This window comes from Phodopus roborovskii, unplaced genomic scaffold (assembly GCF_943737965.1).
Source record: "Phodopus roborovskii unplaced genomic scaffold, PHOROB, whole genome shotgun sequence".
Classification (NCBI taxonomy): domain Eukaryota; kingdom Metazoa; phylum Chordata; class Mammalia; order Rodentia; family Cricetidae; genus Phodopus; species Phodopus roborovskii.
This window is the reverse complement of record NW_026126541.1, coordinates 24,109,145-24,125,696: the sequence shown is the minus strand read 5'-3', so window position 1 is coordinate 24,125,696 and position 16,552 is coordinate 24,109,145. Positions and strand designations below refer to the sequence as shown.

General features: G+C 45.1%; 1 protein-coding gene across 2 annotated transcripts in view; it reads right to left on the bottom strand.

Moving 5' to 3' along the window:
- The window catches only part of Pank1 (pantothenate kinase 1), a 71,585-nt gene extending 55,699 nt beyond the window's left edge, over nt 1-15,886 (bottom strand). Inside the window, exon 1 of one of the 2 annotated variants that reach the window (XM_051199979.1) lies at nt 14,985-15,886. In XM_051199979.1, coding sequence (XP_051055936.1) covers nt 14,985-15,543 — 559 coding nt within the window. In that variant the 5' untranslated portion in view covers nt 15,544-15,886. The remainder of the gene's footprint in view (nt 1-14,984) is intronic. The other variant, XM_051199978.1, reaches the window with a different exon arrangement.
- Nucleotides 15,887-16,552: the final 666 nt, after the last annotated feature.

The following is a 16,552-nucleotide window of genomic DNA, read 5'->3' as shown; positions in this document are numbered from 1 at the left end:
TGCTGGGACCACAGGCATAAGCTGTCACTTCTGGCTTTAATAACTTTCTTTCTTAAAAATTCTGTGCATGAGCACAGAGGTAGGACCCTGAAACCCTGGGAGGTAGTACCCTGAAACCCACCTGGGGGTGGGGGGAGGGGTGGAAGCAAGATGATCAAGACACAGTTCATTTTCAGCTACATAATGAGTAGTTCTTGAACTTCCTGGGACACAAAAGATCCTGTTACAAAGAAGAAAAGATGAGGAGGAGGAAGAGATGAAGGAGGACGGGAGAGGATGAAGATAAGAGGAAAGAAAGGAAGGAGGGAGGGAGGGAGGGAGGGAGAGGGGGAGGGAGGAAAAAAGGATCCCTGCTGGGTGTGGTGGTTTATACTTATAACCAATCTAAAGAGATGGAGGCAGGAGGATTACCTTGAGTTCAAGTCCAGCCTTGGTGACATAGCCAGTTTGAGGCTACTCTATGTTAAGAGTGTAACCTTGTGCAAACACAAAGGAAAAATGTAAAGAATGAAGATCTCTGTTCTCCCATCTGATTTTCACCTTCAAGCACCAAGACACAGCAAAGCAGAAATGGCTGACCTTTCTTTCCTCCAGCTTTCTATGCCAAACGCTTTAGTAATCCAATTGGTATTATTGATCACTCCTCTCTGGTCCTGTGCACTGTGTCCCTTTAACTGGAGTACTGGTAAATGCATGATTGGCTTCCAGCTTGCCAATTTTCATGGTGTAAACATAACCACCATAGCAAAAAAAAAAAAAAAAACACTGAATGCAAAATTACAAAGAAACTGTGCACACAATCCAGTCCTACCTCCAGCATGAGGTGGCTTGAGCACATCACCAGGACTCCTGGTTTGCTTAGAATAAGCCCAAATTATGCTAGTCACTGTCTAATTACTATGGTCCTACAACCAATACATGGTCACCTCAAAGAATAAATTTCATCTGGACCCTTTCTCATAGTAAAAACCTTCTGTAAGGGGCTGGACATGTAGCTCAGGAGAGTTTGCCTAGTATGCACAAGGACCTGTATTTGATACATGGAACATACAATCAGGGGTAGTGCATGCCTGTAACCCCAGAGAAATTACAGGAAGAACTTCAGGTTACTCTGACCTCATGAAATTCTATCTTGAAAGAAAAAAAAAACTTTCTATCACAGGGTAAGGACACCCTCCAAAAGGAAAATAAAATATGATTAACCCCTCGGTCAAACTTTTTTTTTTTTTTTTTTTGCTTTCATCTATTTATTTTGTAATTTTGATTTTATTTATCCTGTTCAGGGCTTGCTATGTAGCCCTGCCTGACAAGAAGCTCACAATTCTCCTGCCTCAGTTTCCCGCCAAGTACTGTCATTACCAGCATGCCACCAGCTTGGCCTCAAACATCTTCATGAGACACAGGTACTTGGAAGTGGACATAATGATGTCTACCTTCAACTACAGCTACTTGGGAGACTGGTGTTGGGGGATTTATAGTTCCAGCGCAGCCTAAACAACAAGAACCAGTCTCAAAAAACCATAAATACAAAAGTTTAAAGCCCAGGTAGTTGGATAAGCATGATAGCAAACAGATAATCAGATCCCCTGTCACACACTCATGACTCTGCTGATCTCTGTTAACTGCCAAGCAACTGCTCCAGGTTCGAACAGCTTAGAGTTGCAGGAAACTGAAAATACGTCAGTACTTGGCCCATAGGAATAAAACTGATTAATTCCTATGGGAGTCTCATTGGAATTGTTAAATCCGTGTTCAAGGCCACCAAGCTCAGTGCCTTCTTAATCCCCTTTACATCACTCCCAAGAAGCTTTCTTTGGGTCTTGGGTTAATTCTGGTCAGTAACCCAATACAAACCATGTTGAATGACATGAGTGGGGTTTGGCAGACAACAGTATTGACAGGTCTCAGTTCTTTAGGGACTAAGGATCCAGAGGAAGAGTTAAGATAATATAGCTATTATGTGGCTCTGTTGTGCAATGGATAGCGCATTGCACTTCTAGTGAAGATAATATAGCTATCTTAAAATATCTAATGGGCTGTCATTTAAAAGATGGATTAGATAGATAGTGAAGGAATACTGGGTAGAAGTCATGGGGAGAAGGGTCAGGTTTGACCTAGAACATCTGTATAACTACCAATAATGATAGCTAACGGGTTCTGAGTGCCTGCATTTTTCAGGAAGCCTCAACACACTGCTGACTCTCATAAAGATTAATACTGACCAAGCCCACCGTTGCCTCTTTATCCCAGCACAGTCTATCTTGGGAGATAAAGGAGTTGTTCATCCAGAGCCCCAGAGAACTTCAAGTACCTGGCACTGTCTAAGCTGGTCACAGCAAGCAGGTTTATGCAGACACAGCCTTCCTGTATGTAGAGTTCTTGAAGCTGCAGTCCCAGCAGGGACTCAGGCCCACATAAGAGCTGAAGGCAACACACACCTACACACGTCCATCTTATCTGTCACCTATCAGAGGACTATAAGGCAATTTTTTTCAATTCCTTGAGAACAGGTATAAAAAGATGGCTCAAGAGCTAGAAGCAACTGTTCCAAAATCTTGTTCAGGCTCAGTTCATGCAGTTCTTAAAGGAAGGGCTGTGATCATTCTAACCCTTCTCATCTCTTCTGCCTCACTCAAAGGTTGAGATTTCAGTAAGAGCAAAGGCACTGCCTTAAAAACAGCTTTGTAAGGGCCAATGAGATGCCTCAGTGGGCAAAGACACTTGCTGCCAAGTCTGAGGACCTGAGTTCAACCTCCAGAAGCCACATAACAGAAAGACAGAACCCATTCCTGTGGGCCGCCACAGACCTACTGTGGCATGTGTATGTAATGTAACTTACATGTAATTTGAAAAACAGTTTAAAATTAAACAAAAATATTTTCCTGACACCAAATTAGCAGCTACATAAAATTACTTACTTCTCTTATTCACCAAGTTGCCAATATTCACCAAGTTGTCTTGGATAGGACATGTCTGCTTGATCTCAGGAGTTGACATGGGGCAATCTATGAGTGCTATATAGCCTGCTTCTAGAAACATCAAAGGGCTTTAGGAAAAATCTCCTATCAAGATGTGACGGAAGATGGGATTGGTGAATACTCTAAAAACCCAGTCCTCAAATGACCCAAAGCCTAAGTGTATACTCTGTATACATTTTCCATATTTGGTCTTCTCTCCACCTGGTAAGATTGACACCTCTATTCCTGTTAATAAATGTGCCTCAGAGAAGTTTGGACCTCACCCAAGTCTATACTGCAAGTTAGGGGAGAAACTGAGTCTGAATCCAGAGTTGATCTTTCCAAAGCTGTCCTCCCTTACCTTGCGGAACTCCAGGAGATTCCTGCCCAGCAGAGTCAACACCCTGCATCTTCAGTTTCTTCATCTGTAGACAAGTGTAGCCTTCACTGCACGGGTCCATACAAAGGGTCCACTTAACACACAGCAAATTGGGTGCTCCTTAATGCAGGTTACTGCTACTTCTGCAGACATGGATAAGCTTTCTGCCAAAGCTGTACAGACTATGCTCACCTATCTGTTATGTTGTTTTACGGAACTAGTTCCTACTCCCAGTGAAATGACAGGCTTATTGTGATGGGTTTAAATTATGGCCCTGACAATCACTACCTACAAGTCTTCAGTCAGGTCACTTCACTCCTCTGAGCCCCTCCCCACCTGCAAAATGGAGAATGTGCATGTACTTTGTAAAAGCAAACTTGGAACAAAAGCACACAGCTCTTGCTCAACCATGGCTACCCCTAGGCATCCACAACTGCCACAGAGACTCTCCAAATGACAGAGAAGTCACAGTGGCAGGATCATGATTTCTATAGCCATCCTAAACAATAACATTCTCTCACCCCTCTGAACCATCCAATATTCTCAAACATATTCTCAGGGAGAAAAAAAATACTCATAAATATCCATTCAATTCGAGGCATCTGAAGGACTTCATAAATTGAGTAACACGATACCAAGCTTGACAACTGTACTATCTAGAAAAAAAAATTACTCAAATGTCACACCCTGACACGTGCATGTGTGTGGTGCAGGGTGGCATGTAAAAACTGGACAAAAACTGGCAGAAGTCGCTCTTTTCCTTCTACCATGTGGTTTCCAGAGACTGACCATGAGCTGCTTGGCTTGGAGGCAACACTGCCATCTCATCCTAGGTCTTAAATTTCAGTTTGGAACATAACTGGCAAGCCTAAAGGTGGGCATGGCAGTCCATGCCTATAATCCCAGCGACCGGGAGGATGAGACTTGAAGAACACAGGGACAAGACCAGCCTGTCCGACAGAGTGAGTTCTAGGCCAGCCTGAGCTAGAAAAATTTGTAAAGGAAAAGAGAAGTGATGGCAATTTGACCAGGTCCTTCAAGGTAGTTCCTGCTTACATTTAATATTTGGTAATTGAATCTGCACTACTTCTTGTCTGTCTGGAATGACTGATTATGACTAAAGAAGTAAGAGAGACAGATATATCTGTGATCTTTGTCCAATTTAAAGGTACAGCCTGAGTGTCCCAGCACAATCACTCAATTTTAAGACTTTAGGTTATGTACTTTCACAATTGCAGCTGAAACTGATAACAGATTTAGTTTTCTTTAAGTTTGTACCCATGTTAATACAAAATGGATTCACCCACTTTCTGCTACTGGAACATTCTCTTTGAATGAAAAAAGAAATCTGAACCCTTCACCAGAAGGCCACCAGCTTGGATCACCTATAAGTCCTGACTGCTACCATGCGAAGAAAGGAAAGGGGGTCTGCCTTCCGTACTGAGTACTGTGTGCCCAGTAACCACCTAAGCATTCAAGACTCTTTCCACAAATGCTGTGCCTCATCCAAAACAATATCACTCATATCTAAAATCAATAGGGTTTCCTTCCTTTTCTCCATAAATTCATCCTTCCTTTCTTTCCTTCTTTTTTCTTTCTTTCTTCTTCTCCTCCCCCTACTCCTCCTCTTCTTCTTTTTTTTTTTAAAGACAAAATCTGCCCATAGTTCAGGGTGGCCTGGAACTCTCTAGAGCCCAAGCTACCCTGAATCTATAGATCTTCCTGCTCTGTCTCATGAGTGCTGGGATTATGGGCAAAGTGCCACCCCATCAACCTAACATACTCAACACACAACCCTAAACATTCAAACCTAATACACACACACACACACACACACACACACACACACACACGCGCGTGCACGCGCACGCCTCATACACACACGTCTCATACACATACACATACCTCTCACACTTAAACACACACATACCTAACACACATAGTTATACCTTTGTGTCATTTGTGTGTGTACCTAAAACTATTATGTATTCCTCTATATATGTGGTGGATTGGTTCTAGGAACCCCCCAACTTCCCCCATCTGAGGGTACCAAAGTCTGTGCATGCTCTCCATGAAAGGGCACAACTGCCTAGGATATCCTACTTAAGTCAGCTGTGGATACCTTGTAACATCTTACCCAAAGCAATTGTTATGTGAAGAGTTGTTCTTCTGGCTGCAGTTGGGTTTGTATATGTGTGTGTATTTCATGATGTAAAGACCTAGCTACAGACTAAAGCCAGGGTAAATACATTATGGTACATCATATAATAGAATATTAAGAATATAATACAGGATGGGTATTAAAATGATACTTAGGAGAAACTATGTATGCTGGGTTGTTGGGATGGAGAGATGACTTTCTGAGTAAGAGCTCTTGGTGTTTGGGATTCCCAGGCCTGTAACCTCATGTAATGTAGGGAGGAGGGGCAGAGAGAAGGATATCGATGGTTCATTGACCACTTGCCTAATTAAAAAGTGGCAAACCTCAGGTTCAATGAGGGAAAAGGCAGAGAGCACCAGAGGACTCCCAATGCCCTTCTTTAGCCTCCACACATACACAAACATGCATATACACATGTGTACAACATGAATACACTTCAGAGAGAGAGAGAGACAGTGAGAAAGAATGTTCTAGCTAAACTGTTTACCTTTTTTTTATTTTAAGAGTTATCAATTGGGTTAAGGGGTTGGGGGGTATGAGATAGTTGGTAAAGATGCCTGCTATCTTTGGCAACCTGAGTTTGATCTCAGAAGTCCATGAAAAGGTAAAGGAGAGAACTCACTTCCCAAAGTTTGTCAGAACTCCCTTGAGTGTCCTGGTGCACGTGCCCCCCTCCCCCCCCACACACACACTTTTTAAAAAATTATCAATGAGTGCTTGCCTAAAAATGAACAAAACCCTAAATTCAATACCTAGCACTGAATTAAAATTAGGCATGGTGAGTCGGCAGTGGTGGCACACGCCTTTAATCCCAGCACTTGGGAGGCAGAGGCAGGTGGATCTCTGTGAGTTTGAGACCAGCCTGGTCTACACAGCGAGTTCCAGGACAGGCTGCAAAGTGACAGAGAAGCCCATTCTTGAAAAACAAACAAACAAAAATTAGGCTTGGCAGTAATGTCACCACTCGAGGTGGAGACAGGAGGATCAGAAGGCAGGAGAGATGGCTCAGCAGTTAGGAGCTCAGGCTATTCTTGAAGGGGACCAGTGTTTAAGTCTCAGCACTCATACAACAGCTTAAATATGTCCCAGGTAATATGACACACTCTTCTGGTCTCTGTAGGCCACAGGCACATATGTGGTGCACACACATACATGCAGGCAAAATACCCATAATAAATAAATAAATAAACAAACAAACAAATATTTTTGGTTGTCAGCCTAGCCTTTAACAGCTGAGCCATCTCAATGTGTAACCCAGGCTGGCCTCAAACTCATGATCCTCCTGCCTCTGCCTCCTTCAGCAAATCCTACCAGCATGAGCCACCACAACAAGCACAGTGGACAGGACCAAACGGTAGCCCACAGACTGGGAAAAGTTCTTCACCAACCCCACATCTGACAGAGGGCTGATATCCAAAATATACAAAGAACTCAAGAAACTGATCACCAAAACACCAAATAATGTTGTTAAAAAGTGGGATACAGAACTGAATAGAGAATTCTCAATAGATGAATCCAAAAAGGCTGAAAGCCACTTAAGAAAGTGTTCAACATCCTTAGCCATCAAAGAAATGCAAATCAAAACAATCCTGTGATACCATTTTACTCCTGCCAGAATGGCTAAAATTAGAAACGCAATTAACAGCTTATGCTGGAGAGGATGTGGAGAAAGGGGAACACTCCTCCACTGCTGGTGGGAGTGCAAACTTGTACAGCCATTTTGCAGATCAGTATGGAGATTCCTCAAGAAAATGGAAATCAGTCTACAGGACCCGGCAATTTTTCTCTTAGGCATATACCCAAATGATCTACATCCATGCAACAAAGACATCTGTTCAACTATGTTCACAGCAGCATTATTCGTAATAGCAAGAATTTGGAAGCAACCTAAATGCCCCTCAACTGAAGAATGAATAAAGAAGATGTGGCACATTTACACAATGGAATACTACTCTGTGGGGGGGGGGGGGGGGGAAACACCCAATGGAATCTTGAAATTCGCAGGCAAATGGGTGGAACTTGAAGAAACCATCCTGAGTGAGGTAACCCAGTCACAAAAAGAGAAACATGGTATGTACTCACTCATATATGGACTTTAGACATAGAGCAAAGGATCACCGGCCTATAATTCACACCAACCAAGAAACTAGGATACAAGGAGGAACCTAAGAGATTCATACATGGTCCCTCACAGAAGGGGAAAGGAACAAGATCTCCTGAGCATATTGGGAGTGGGGGGTGGGTCAGTGAGTGGAGAGGGGGCTAGGAGAAAGAGAAGAGGAGGAGAGGAGAACATGTGAGACCAGAAATATAGAGTCAGGGGACCTATAGAAGAGAGAGATAAAAGAAGATACCATAATAAGAGGGAGCCATTACAGGTTTGAAGAGAAAACTGACTCTAGAGAAATGTCCAGAGACCTACAAGACTGACCCCAACTAACAATCTGAGCAACTGTGGAAAGGCTACCTTATATGCCCTTCCCTGATAATGAGATTACTAACTTATACGCCATCATAGAGCCCTTATCTAGTAGCTGATGGAAACAGAAGCAGACACCCTCAGCTAAACACTGAGCCAAACTCCTGGAATCCAGTTGCAGAAAGGGAGGAGTGATAAGTCAAGACCAGGCTATAGAAACCAACAGAGACATCTGACCTGAACAAGGGAGAGCTCATGGACCCCGCCCCCCCCCCAAGACTGATAGCTAGGAAACCAGCATTGGACCAACTCAAACCCCCTGAACATGGGTCTCAGTTAGAAGGCCTGGGCAGTCTCAGGGACCTCTGACAGTGGAACCAGGACATATCCCTGGTTCAGGAAAGGACTTTGGGAGCACATTCCCCATGGAGCGATACTCCCTTAGCCTAGAGGCAGGAGGGCCTAGTCCCTACTCCAAATGACAGGTATTATTGATCCCTCCTGGAAGGCATCATCCTCCCTGTGGAGTGGGGGTAGGGAGTAGGATGGGGAGGTCAGGGGGAATGGGAGGGAGAGGGCACTGGGATCCATATGTAAAATATTAAAATAAATAAATAAATAAATAAAGATGCCTGAAGGTCATCCCCAGTTACACAGTGACTCTGTGGCCAAGTTGGCACCCTGAGCTTCTGCTTCAATCAACAACAACTAAACAAACCGTCAAACCAAAACAAGGTGGCCAGCCCGGCACAGTGGCGCATGTCTGCAATCTCAGCACTTAGCAGGCTGAGACAGGATGCTTGCCATGAACCCTAGGAGATCCTGATCCATGTAGTGGGTTCCAGCCAACCTAGACCTTGTTTCAAAAACAAACAGAAAACACAACAACAACAAGGTGCTATCAAAATCTTAATTTAGTAACATTCAAAACTACTCCTAAAATGTGACATAAGTGGTGCAGCTGAATGGGGTTTCACCTGCATTACCAGCTGTGTGGAGACTGAGACGAGGGTCGTGAGACGGAGCATACACAGTGTGGACTATAGGGCAGGCCAGACGCAAGCAAACTAACAGCATACGTTTGTAAATGCCGTATGCGTTTCTGCTCTGCTTTACTAGGACAGAATGGCATGTATCCCACTCTAGATTCGAACTCAGTGTGCAGCCAAGGATGAGCCTGAACTCCTGCCTCTCTAACTTCCACTTCCCATTTAAGAGGGTGAGGGTCATGGGGTACCACGCAAGCTTGGGGTCACTGCCAGAGATGGAGCCTGGGGTTTGTTTGGTTCATCCACAGTCAAGTACTCTACATCCCTGCTCACTGCTTTCCAAAACTCAAACCACACCAACAACAAAACAGAGCTATATTTTACTGTGTGGGGATGGTATATGGTGTGTATGTGTGTTACATATTTATACTTGTATCTATCTTAGCTTTGTGAATGTGTGTGTATATATGTGGGTGCACATGTGTCATAGTGTGGGTGTAGAGGTCAGAGGACAACTTGCAGGGGCTGGTTCTGTCCTGCTATTTGAGGCTGAGGATCTAACTCAGTTCACCAGCCTTTACTGGAAGCTCCCTCACTTGCTAGCCAATACCATATGTAGAACAGAACAGCTATTTTTCTTAGCAGTTTTTCCTGTTGTTGTCCAACATTTTTGCTGTTTTTTTGTTTTGTTTTGCTTTTCCTTCTTCTTCTTCTTCTTCTTTTGGGACAGGGATTCTCTGTGTAATAGTCCTGGCTGTCCTTGAATTCACTTTGTAGACCACTGCCCAGCATTTTGTAGGAAAGAAAAATAAGTATGGGATTAGGAGGGCTGTAACTAATCAAGTTCAATCTCTTTTTACTGAGGACTCTGTTGTTCTCTAGGGAAGCCAGAATGAGGCAGCATGTACAGATCCATTGCCCATCCTGAGATTCACGGTGGCTGACAGTGTAGCCATGACAGCTGGCAGGTAAGAGGGAGTAAATATTGTCTCCTTTCGTCCTCACATGAGCTCTATGTAGTCTGATTGCCTTCTTCCTTTCACTCACCCTGAAGCACAATGGTTGAGGACTAGCTGGGATGCACAGCTGAATTTCAAGCCCAAGTCATCTGGACGGAGGGAGGGGTGAATTTATACAACTGGCGTCGTGGAACTACATTCATTTCCAAACTTTCAGAAATGAGATGATCACCCAGCAGTGCTATCCCACTGGTTTGACAACATCAGTGTAGCAGGGTGTGTCAGCCAGCCTGGCTGCCACCTTGGTGTTAGGAGTAGCACCCCAGGAAACCTCGACTCATTGGGACCTGCTTTGAGATTTGAGCCAGCTTTTCCAGGTAAACTTTTTGATCCATTTATATACAGGTGTTAAATAAAATCACTAGGACTATTTTTAGCTTATTGCTGGGAATAACATGTCTGGCAAGTATTAACTACATGTTAACCAACCAAATAAACAAACAAGAGCATAACAGAGAGCTGGCAGGGACAAAATAAAGCCAGTACACCGGACTAGATCAAAGGAGCCTCTCTACTGATACTTCACTGGGAGCCACTGCAGGTCTTTCGTCAAAACCAGCTGTGGAAATGGGGGCAACTATTCGGTGAAGCAGGCATATGCCACTTGGACCATTTTCTACTTCATTGTCAATCACAAACACACGCTTCTCCATTTCAAAGTACACAAAAGTACATCATTTCTAATCAGACTTCCAGCTTCATTGCAAAGGAAGTAACAAAAGGCAATCAACAAAGGTAACTGTGGTGGGAGACAGGCAGGGCTTAGGACTAGCTCTGTGGGACAGTGTGCTTTGGGCATGTGGGAGTCCCTAGTCTCGATATCCAGCACTCACACAAACCTAACACACGCACACACATGTGCACACGCACACACATGCACACACATACACAAACATGAGCATATATATATATATATATACGCACACACATATACACAAGTACACGCGCTCACACGCACAGGCACACACATGTACACACACATATACATGAACACATAATGAAATGGTCACTCATATGGCCAGCCAGACAACTAGTACAGAGATCACACAGCAAGAATTGTCAGCACTGAAACATCATGGAATTCTGCAAGTATTAGAAACAACTTCTTAGTTCAACTCCAACATTACAAGAGCACTGGTACTGTAGTTGATCTCATGACTGCTAAGTAGCATGGGAAGGCAAAATAACTAAGGAAACCTGGTAAAGAGGTTGGTCTTAGAAAAGTTCTCCAGGGAGTAAGTAAAGTAGGGTGACATTTAGATGAGCAGTAAATAGACAACATTCTCCTTTCCTTGTTAAGTAAAACCAATAAGCAATTGATCTGATTTTTGGAGGGTGTTGGGAGTGAATCCCAGTGAGTAGGAAATGCTGGACGTGTACATCTTCCTCCACTGAGCAATTCCTTCAGCCTCCTGACTTGATTTCTAGATTAGAACACCCTCATAATGAAAGACTGAGTTTAAACTTCTGGGGGGTTTTGGTGTGTGTGTGTGTGTGTGTGTGTGTGCGTGCGTGCGTGCGTGTGTCATTTGTTTTACTTTAAATGTACACATGGCTTCATCTCGTGGTATACATGTGTCTGGGGCATGTGTGCAGGACTCCTTACAGGTCAGAAGAGGGTGTCAGGGAGCCATAGGGCTGGACTTACAAACAGTCGTGAGCCTCCTGATATGAGTACCAAACCCTGACATCCTGGAAAAGTAGTGCCAAGCCATCTCTCTTGAGCTAAACCTAGTCTTAAAGTAAGGCATGTTGGTAGTGAACTGTACAGGTATATCCCTTAGGGCATGCACAATTTACTTCAGAACTGTGTGTTCAGGGCTGCAGAGATGGCTCAGGAGTTAAGAACATTAGCTGCCCTTGCAGAGAACATAAGTTTGGATCCAGCACCTAAATGGTGGCTCACAACTATCTGCAACTTTAGTTCCAGGGGATCTGATGCCTTCCTCTTACTTCTAAAGACACCAGGCATGCATGCAGTACAGAAATATACATGTAGGCAAAACATCCACACAAATTTTTTTAAATTTTTATGTGTGATCAAATCTAAGAAAACTAAACAATAGAATTAATGAAAAAGCAAGCTTTGATTCGGTCCTTTTAAAAAACTGTAAATACGCCAGGCTGGTGGCATTCCAAAGGCAGAGCCAGATGGATCTCTGCAACCAGCTTGTTCCCAGGATGCTACATAGTGAGACCCTGCCTCAAAAAAACAAACAAAAAGTTGTAAATAAACCAAGTGTGGTTGTTTACTGTAGAAACAGGAGGATCAAGGAGTTCAAGCTTATTCTTGGCTACACTTAAGAGTCTGAGGCTTCTCTTCCTGTGAGCAGCCTGAGGTGACCTGTGACTATGGCTCACTACTCTCTTGACCCAGGAAACCATACCAAATCATGCAAATCAAGAGAACCAAATCTTCACGTTCACTTTAAGAACACCTGTGAAATTTCTCAGGCCATCAGGGACAGGCATATGGGAAAAGCCATCAAATATCGGAAAGATGTCACTTTAAAGACACAAGGTGTGCCCGTTCTGGTGGTATAGTGGTGGAGTTGGTAGATGAGCCCAGGCCAAACAGTGGGGCTGGACATAGGGTCTGTGGCCAAAAACAGAGTGCTGAATTTTTGCTGCACATGCTTAACAATGCAGAGAGGCATGCTGAAGTGAAGGGTTTGGATGTAGATTCTCTAGTCACTCAATACAGTTAGGTGAACAAAGGCCTAAGATGCACCCACGGATTACAGTGTTCATTAACCCGGGCATACACTCCCTCTGCCACACTGAGATGAGCCTCACTGAAAAGGAAAAGATTGTTCCGAAGCCAGAAGAGGAAGTTGCACAGAAGAAAAAGATATCCCAGAAGAAACTGAAAAAAAAAAAAAAAAATTATGGCACGGGAATAAATTCAGCAAAAAATAAATGCAGATGAAAAAAAAAAAAGAAAGAAAAAAAGAGAGTTTGAGGCCAGACTGGGCTACACAAGATCCTGTGGGGGAGGGGGAGAGGAGGGAAGGTAAATAAATAACTTTAAATAGCAGAATTTATAAATAAAACTTTATTACGAGTTTTTACTTTTCTGTAAGAAACACAAGCCCCCTGACTACTTCTGACACAAAGCACATAGGGAAGTTAGGTTTTCTTGTATTTAAAAAAAAAAAAAAAAATCCATATAGCTTTGTAAGCATAGAGAAGGCTTAGATTAGTTTCTCTTTCTCCAAATCATTGTTAGATAATGTATTTTCAATTCCTCAAAAAGTAATTTAAGAAGTGCACAGTAAGGCATGATGATATAGTTCTGTGATCCTAGCCCTCGGGAGGCTGAGCAAGGGCAAGAGCTACAGGCCAGCCTGGGGCTAGATCCCAAAAACAAGGTCTCAAAAACACCAGAGAGACAGCTCAACAGGAAAGGGCCCTTGCTACCATGAGTTTGATCACTGGAGCCCATATGATGGAAGGACAGAGCAACTCTGCCAAGTTTTCCTCTGACATCCTCGGCTGCCGTGGCATGCTCACACCCACATACCCACCACCACACAGTAACAAAGAAAAACCACAGAAAGAAAAAGACGATTTAAACCAGCAACTCTGCCTCTCTGTCACCCATACAACTCAATATATAGATCAGGCTGGTCTCAAGCAGGAGTCTCTATTCAGATTCCCCAGCATTGGGATCATATGTCTGTGCTAACATTCTTGCCTAGTTCTTTTTTTTTTTTTTTTTTTTTTTTTTTCCCTTGGAGTCTAGCTATTGTCATTGAAAACTATAGTAAACTCTTTAAAACATAGAAGTTGGAGAAATAACTAAAATGTGGCTTCACAAAAGTAAGACAAATGAATAAGGCACAAGTACCAGTCAATATGAAGTTGATAAAATAATTTTCCAAGAACTATAAAAAAGTATGCAAAAACTCAGACACTAAATAACTGTCTTACAGCCACAGTCGAATCAAACCTGCTGTGTAGATTCCCAAATTCCACACACCCTAACATTTCAGACCTACAAAATGCACGAATTGGATTCACCCATAGTCAAGTTGAAACCTTTTCCAAAATTTTAGAAACGAATACACTGCAGAAAAGCTATGAAGAGATAAAAATCATGAACAAAAGCTGAAGGAGTTATGCTCTTTGCCAAAGATCAAACTTTCACAGAAATTCCAGCCCAATCTAGTCATTTCCCAACACCAACCAGTAATCCATATGTACAAAGTACACTTTTGGATGCATTCAGTTTACCGTGCACTCTACTTACTTTGCTTTTTGCCATTTATAAGCTTCATTAAAGACACAAAGAGGTAACCAGTTGAATGGAGTTAGGTTCAGATTATAAAACAAAACAAACAAAAAAAAAATCGTAAACTCTACCTACAAACTGACATCCCAGGATGCCAGGTGGGGAAAGTACACTTTGTAATCTACCATTATATATACAAGCCTCGGGTTGTGAAACAACGCACTTTCGGCGCTGTACAATTACACTCAACTCTACCCACTCCAGAGAAAAATAAATAAATAAAATAATCCACCTGAAGGCCTCATTGGTCCACACAGCTCCAGCCCACATGGTGTCAGTGGGTGTTTCCCTATACACAGGCTGTCTCACTGGCTGTGTAGAAACACTGTTTAATAGGCTGTGATTTGGGGGATTGTCAAACTCCACGCCTTCAGACTTAAGCTTGCCAATGGGCCCGAGATACTGGCGGTTACTCTGCAATTCAAAGGGCAAGCTTAGTAGCCTGAAATGCAAACCCCAAAAGATGTGCACGGAGAAGGGAGCAGTGAGCCTGGGCTGTGCCAGTCTGCACTATCTCTAGTCCTAGACCCAAGATCAGTCGGGTGCATGCTCCTGGCCACCAATAAAAGCGGACAGAGCGCTCGCCTTTACTCTACTGTGACCGAGGGAGCAGCCACAGCTAGTGTCAGGCGGATAGGACTAGCCAGGAACCGCCGCCGGCCACCACCTTCAGCGCTCAGCGCCTCTAGAGAGGCTGCAGTCCCTAGCAGGCGCTTGGCCGCCCCCTCAAGCGCGGACACGGCCGCTCCCTCCCGTCGGGACTTACGCGGCCTGTTCTTCCTCCCGGAGTCCATCCTCCTCCGCAGCCGGCATTTCTTGGCCGGAGAGTCATGCTGGGAGAAGAGCGGCTGCGGCTGCAGCTCGGACGAGAGCTGGAAGCGTGCTGGAGGCGGGTCGCGGCTGCAGGCGGGCGGCGGGTGGAAGCCGTTGTGCAGCAGTCCGTTCACCACGGCGGCCGCGGCGCCCTCGGGGCCCCCCGGGGACTGCAGGGCCGCGCGCTCGTGCAGCGCGCCGCGGTCGCCCATGCCCGGGGCTGGCGGGGCGCTGCGCGGGCTCCGGCTCAGGCGGCCTCGCTGGAGGTCACGGTCGGGCGTCCTCGTGTCCTCTGATCCTCCCTGCGGCGGCTTGCTATCTGGCAGCCTCAGCGCCGCGGCCGGGGGCTGGCGGCCCCGGCGCTCCTCCCCTCCTCCCGCCGGCGTCCCCGTGTCTTCGGCGGCCTGGCCTCCGCGCGCCGGGCTGGCTGCTCCCGCCCGCAGCATGTCGGCCTCGCGCGCCGCCCCGGGAACCTCCGCGGACCCCGGCCGGGGCACCCGCCTCCCCCTCATCCCGAGGCCGAGCCACTTCAAATGCCGCTTCCTTGCCTCCCAGACCTGTCCCTGCCACTGAGCATGCCCAGTCCTGCCCGCCACCGCCACCGACGAGTTTTAACGTGCGGAATGAAGTTCTCAGGGTTTTCGAAGAGGAGATAGGCGGATCGTGCTTTGTGTGGCGGTGCAAGCCTAAAGGGTACTGGGTGAGGTAGGCACGAGACAGCCAGAAGCCTCGGGAGGAATGCGGGAGGAAGCCAAATATTTGCAGAGGTTCCAGGTTTGCTAATCCTATCCGCAGTGGGCTAGTACCTTCACAAGGTCACTCATACCCACACCCCCGCCCCCGAAAGTGAGTGTGCCGGCGCGCGTGCGTTAATGTGACCAAACTACTCCGAGATCTGAAGGGAGGGAAGAGGACAATTATTTATAGAAAGGTAGGCAGCCTTAAAGAAGGAGGGGAGTGAAATTCCTGGGCTGGCACACGCACACAAAAACAGCATGTGTTCTTGAGTTAGCTGTCTTTTGCAGAGAGGAAACCTAGGAATGCAGTGTAAGGACAGTGAAGGACAAAACTAGGCAGGAATAACCAGTGCTGGAAGAGACCAAGTAAACAGAAGAGACCCCAAGCTATAAAAAGCGCATTCCTCACCCAGAAAAGACCCCCCACCCACCCAGAAAAGACAACGTTCTGTCCTGTTGCTTATGGAGTAAAAAGTTGACCCTGGCTATAAGAAGGGGAATCAGCACCTCGAGCTCTGGAGTTAAACCTCAAGAGTGGATTCCTACTGTCACTGAGCTTATTAGGCCACCAGTGTAGCTGTGACCAGCAGGTGGGACACACTTGGGAGGGACACTCTTAGGTGTTAGTGATCTCTTGAGGCCTCAGCTTTTATATCTATCTAAAGGGGGCTCTTATTTGTCACAAAAGTACCTAGTGCAACATTGGCACATAATAAATACTCACAGGGGTCTAAAGTAAAATTAAAGTCAGCCTCGGGAAATAACTCAGTAGGGAAGGGTCCAA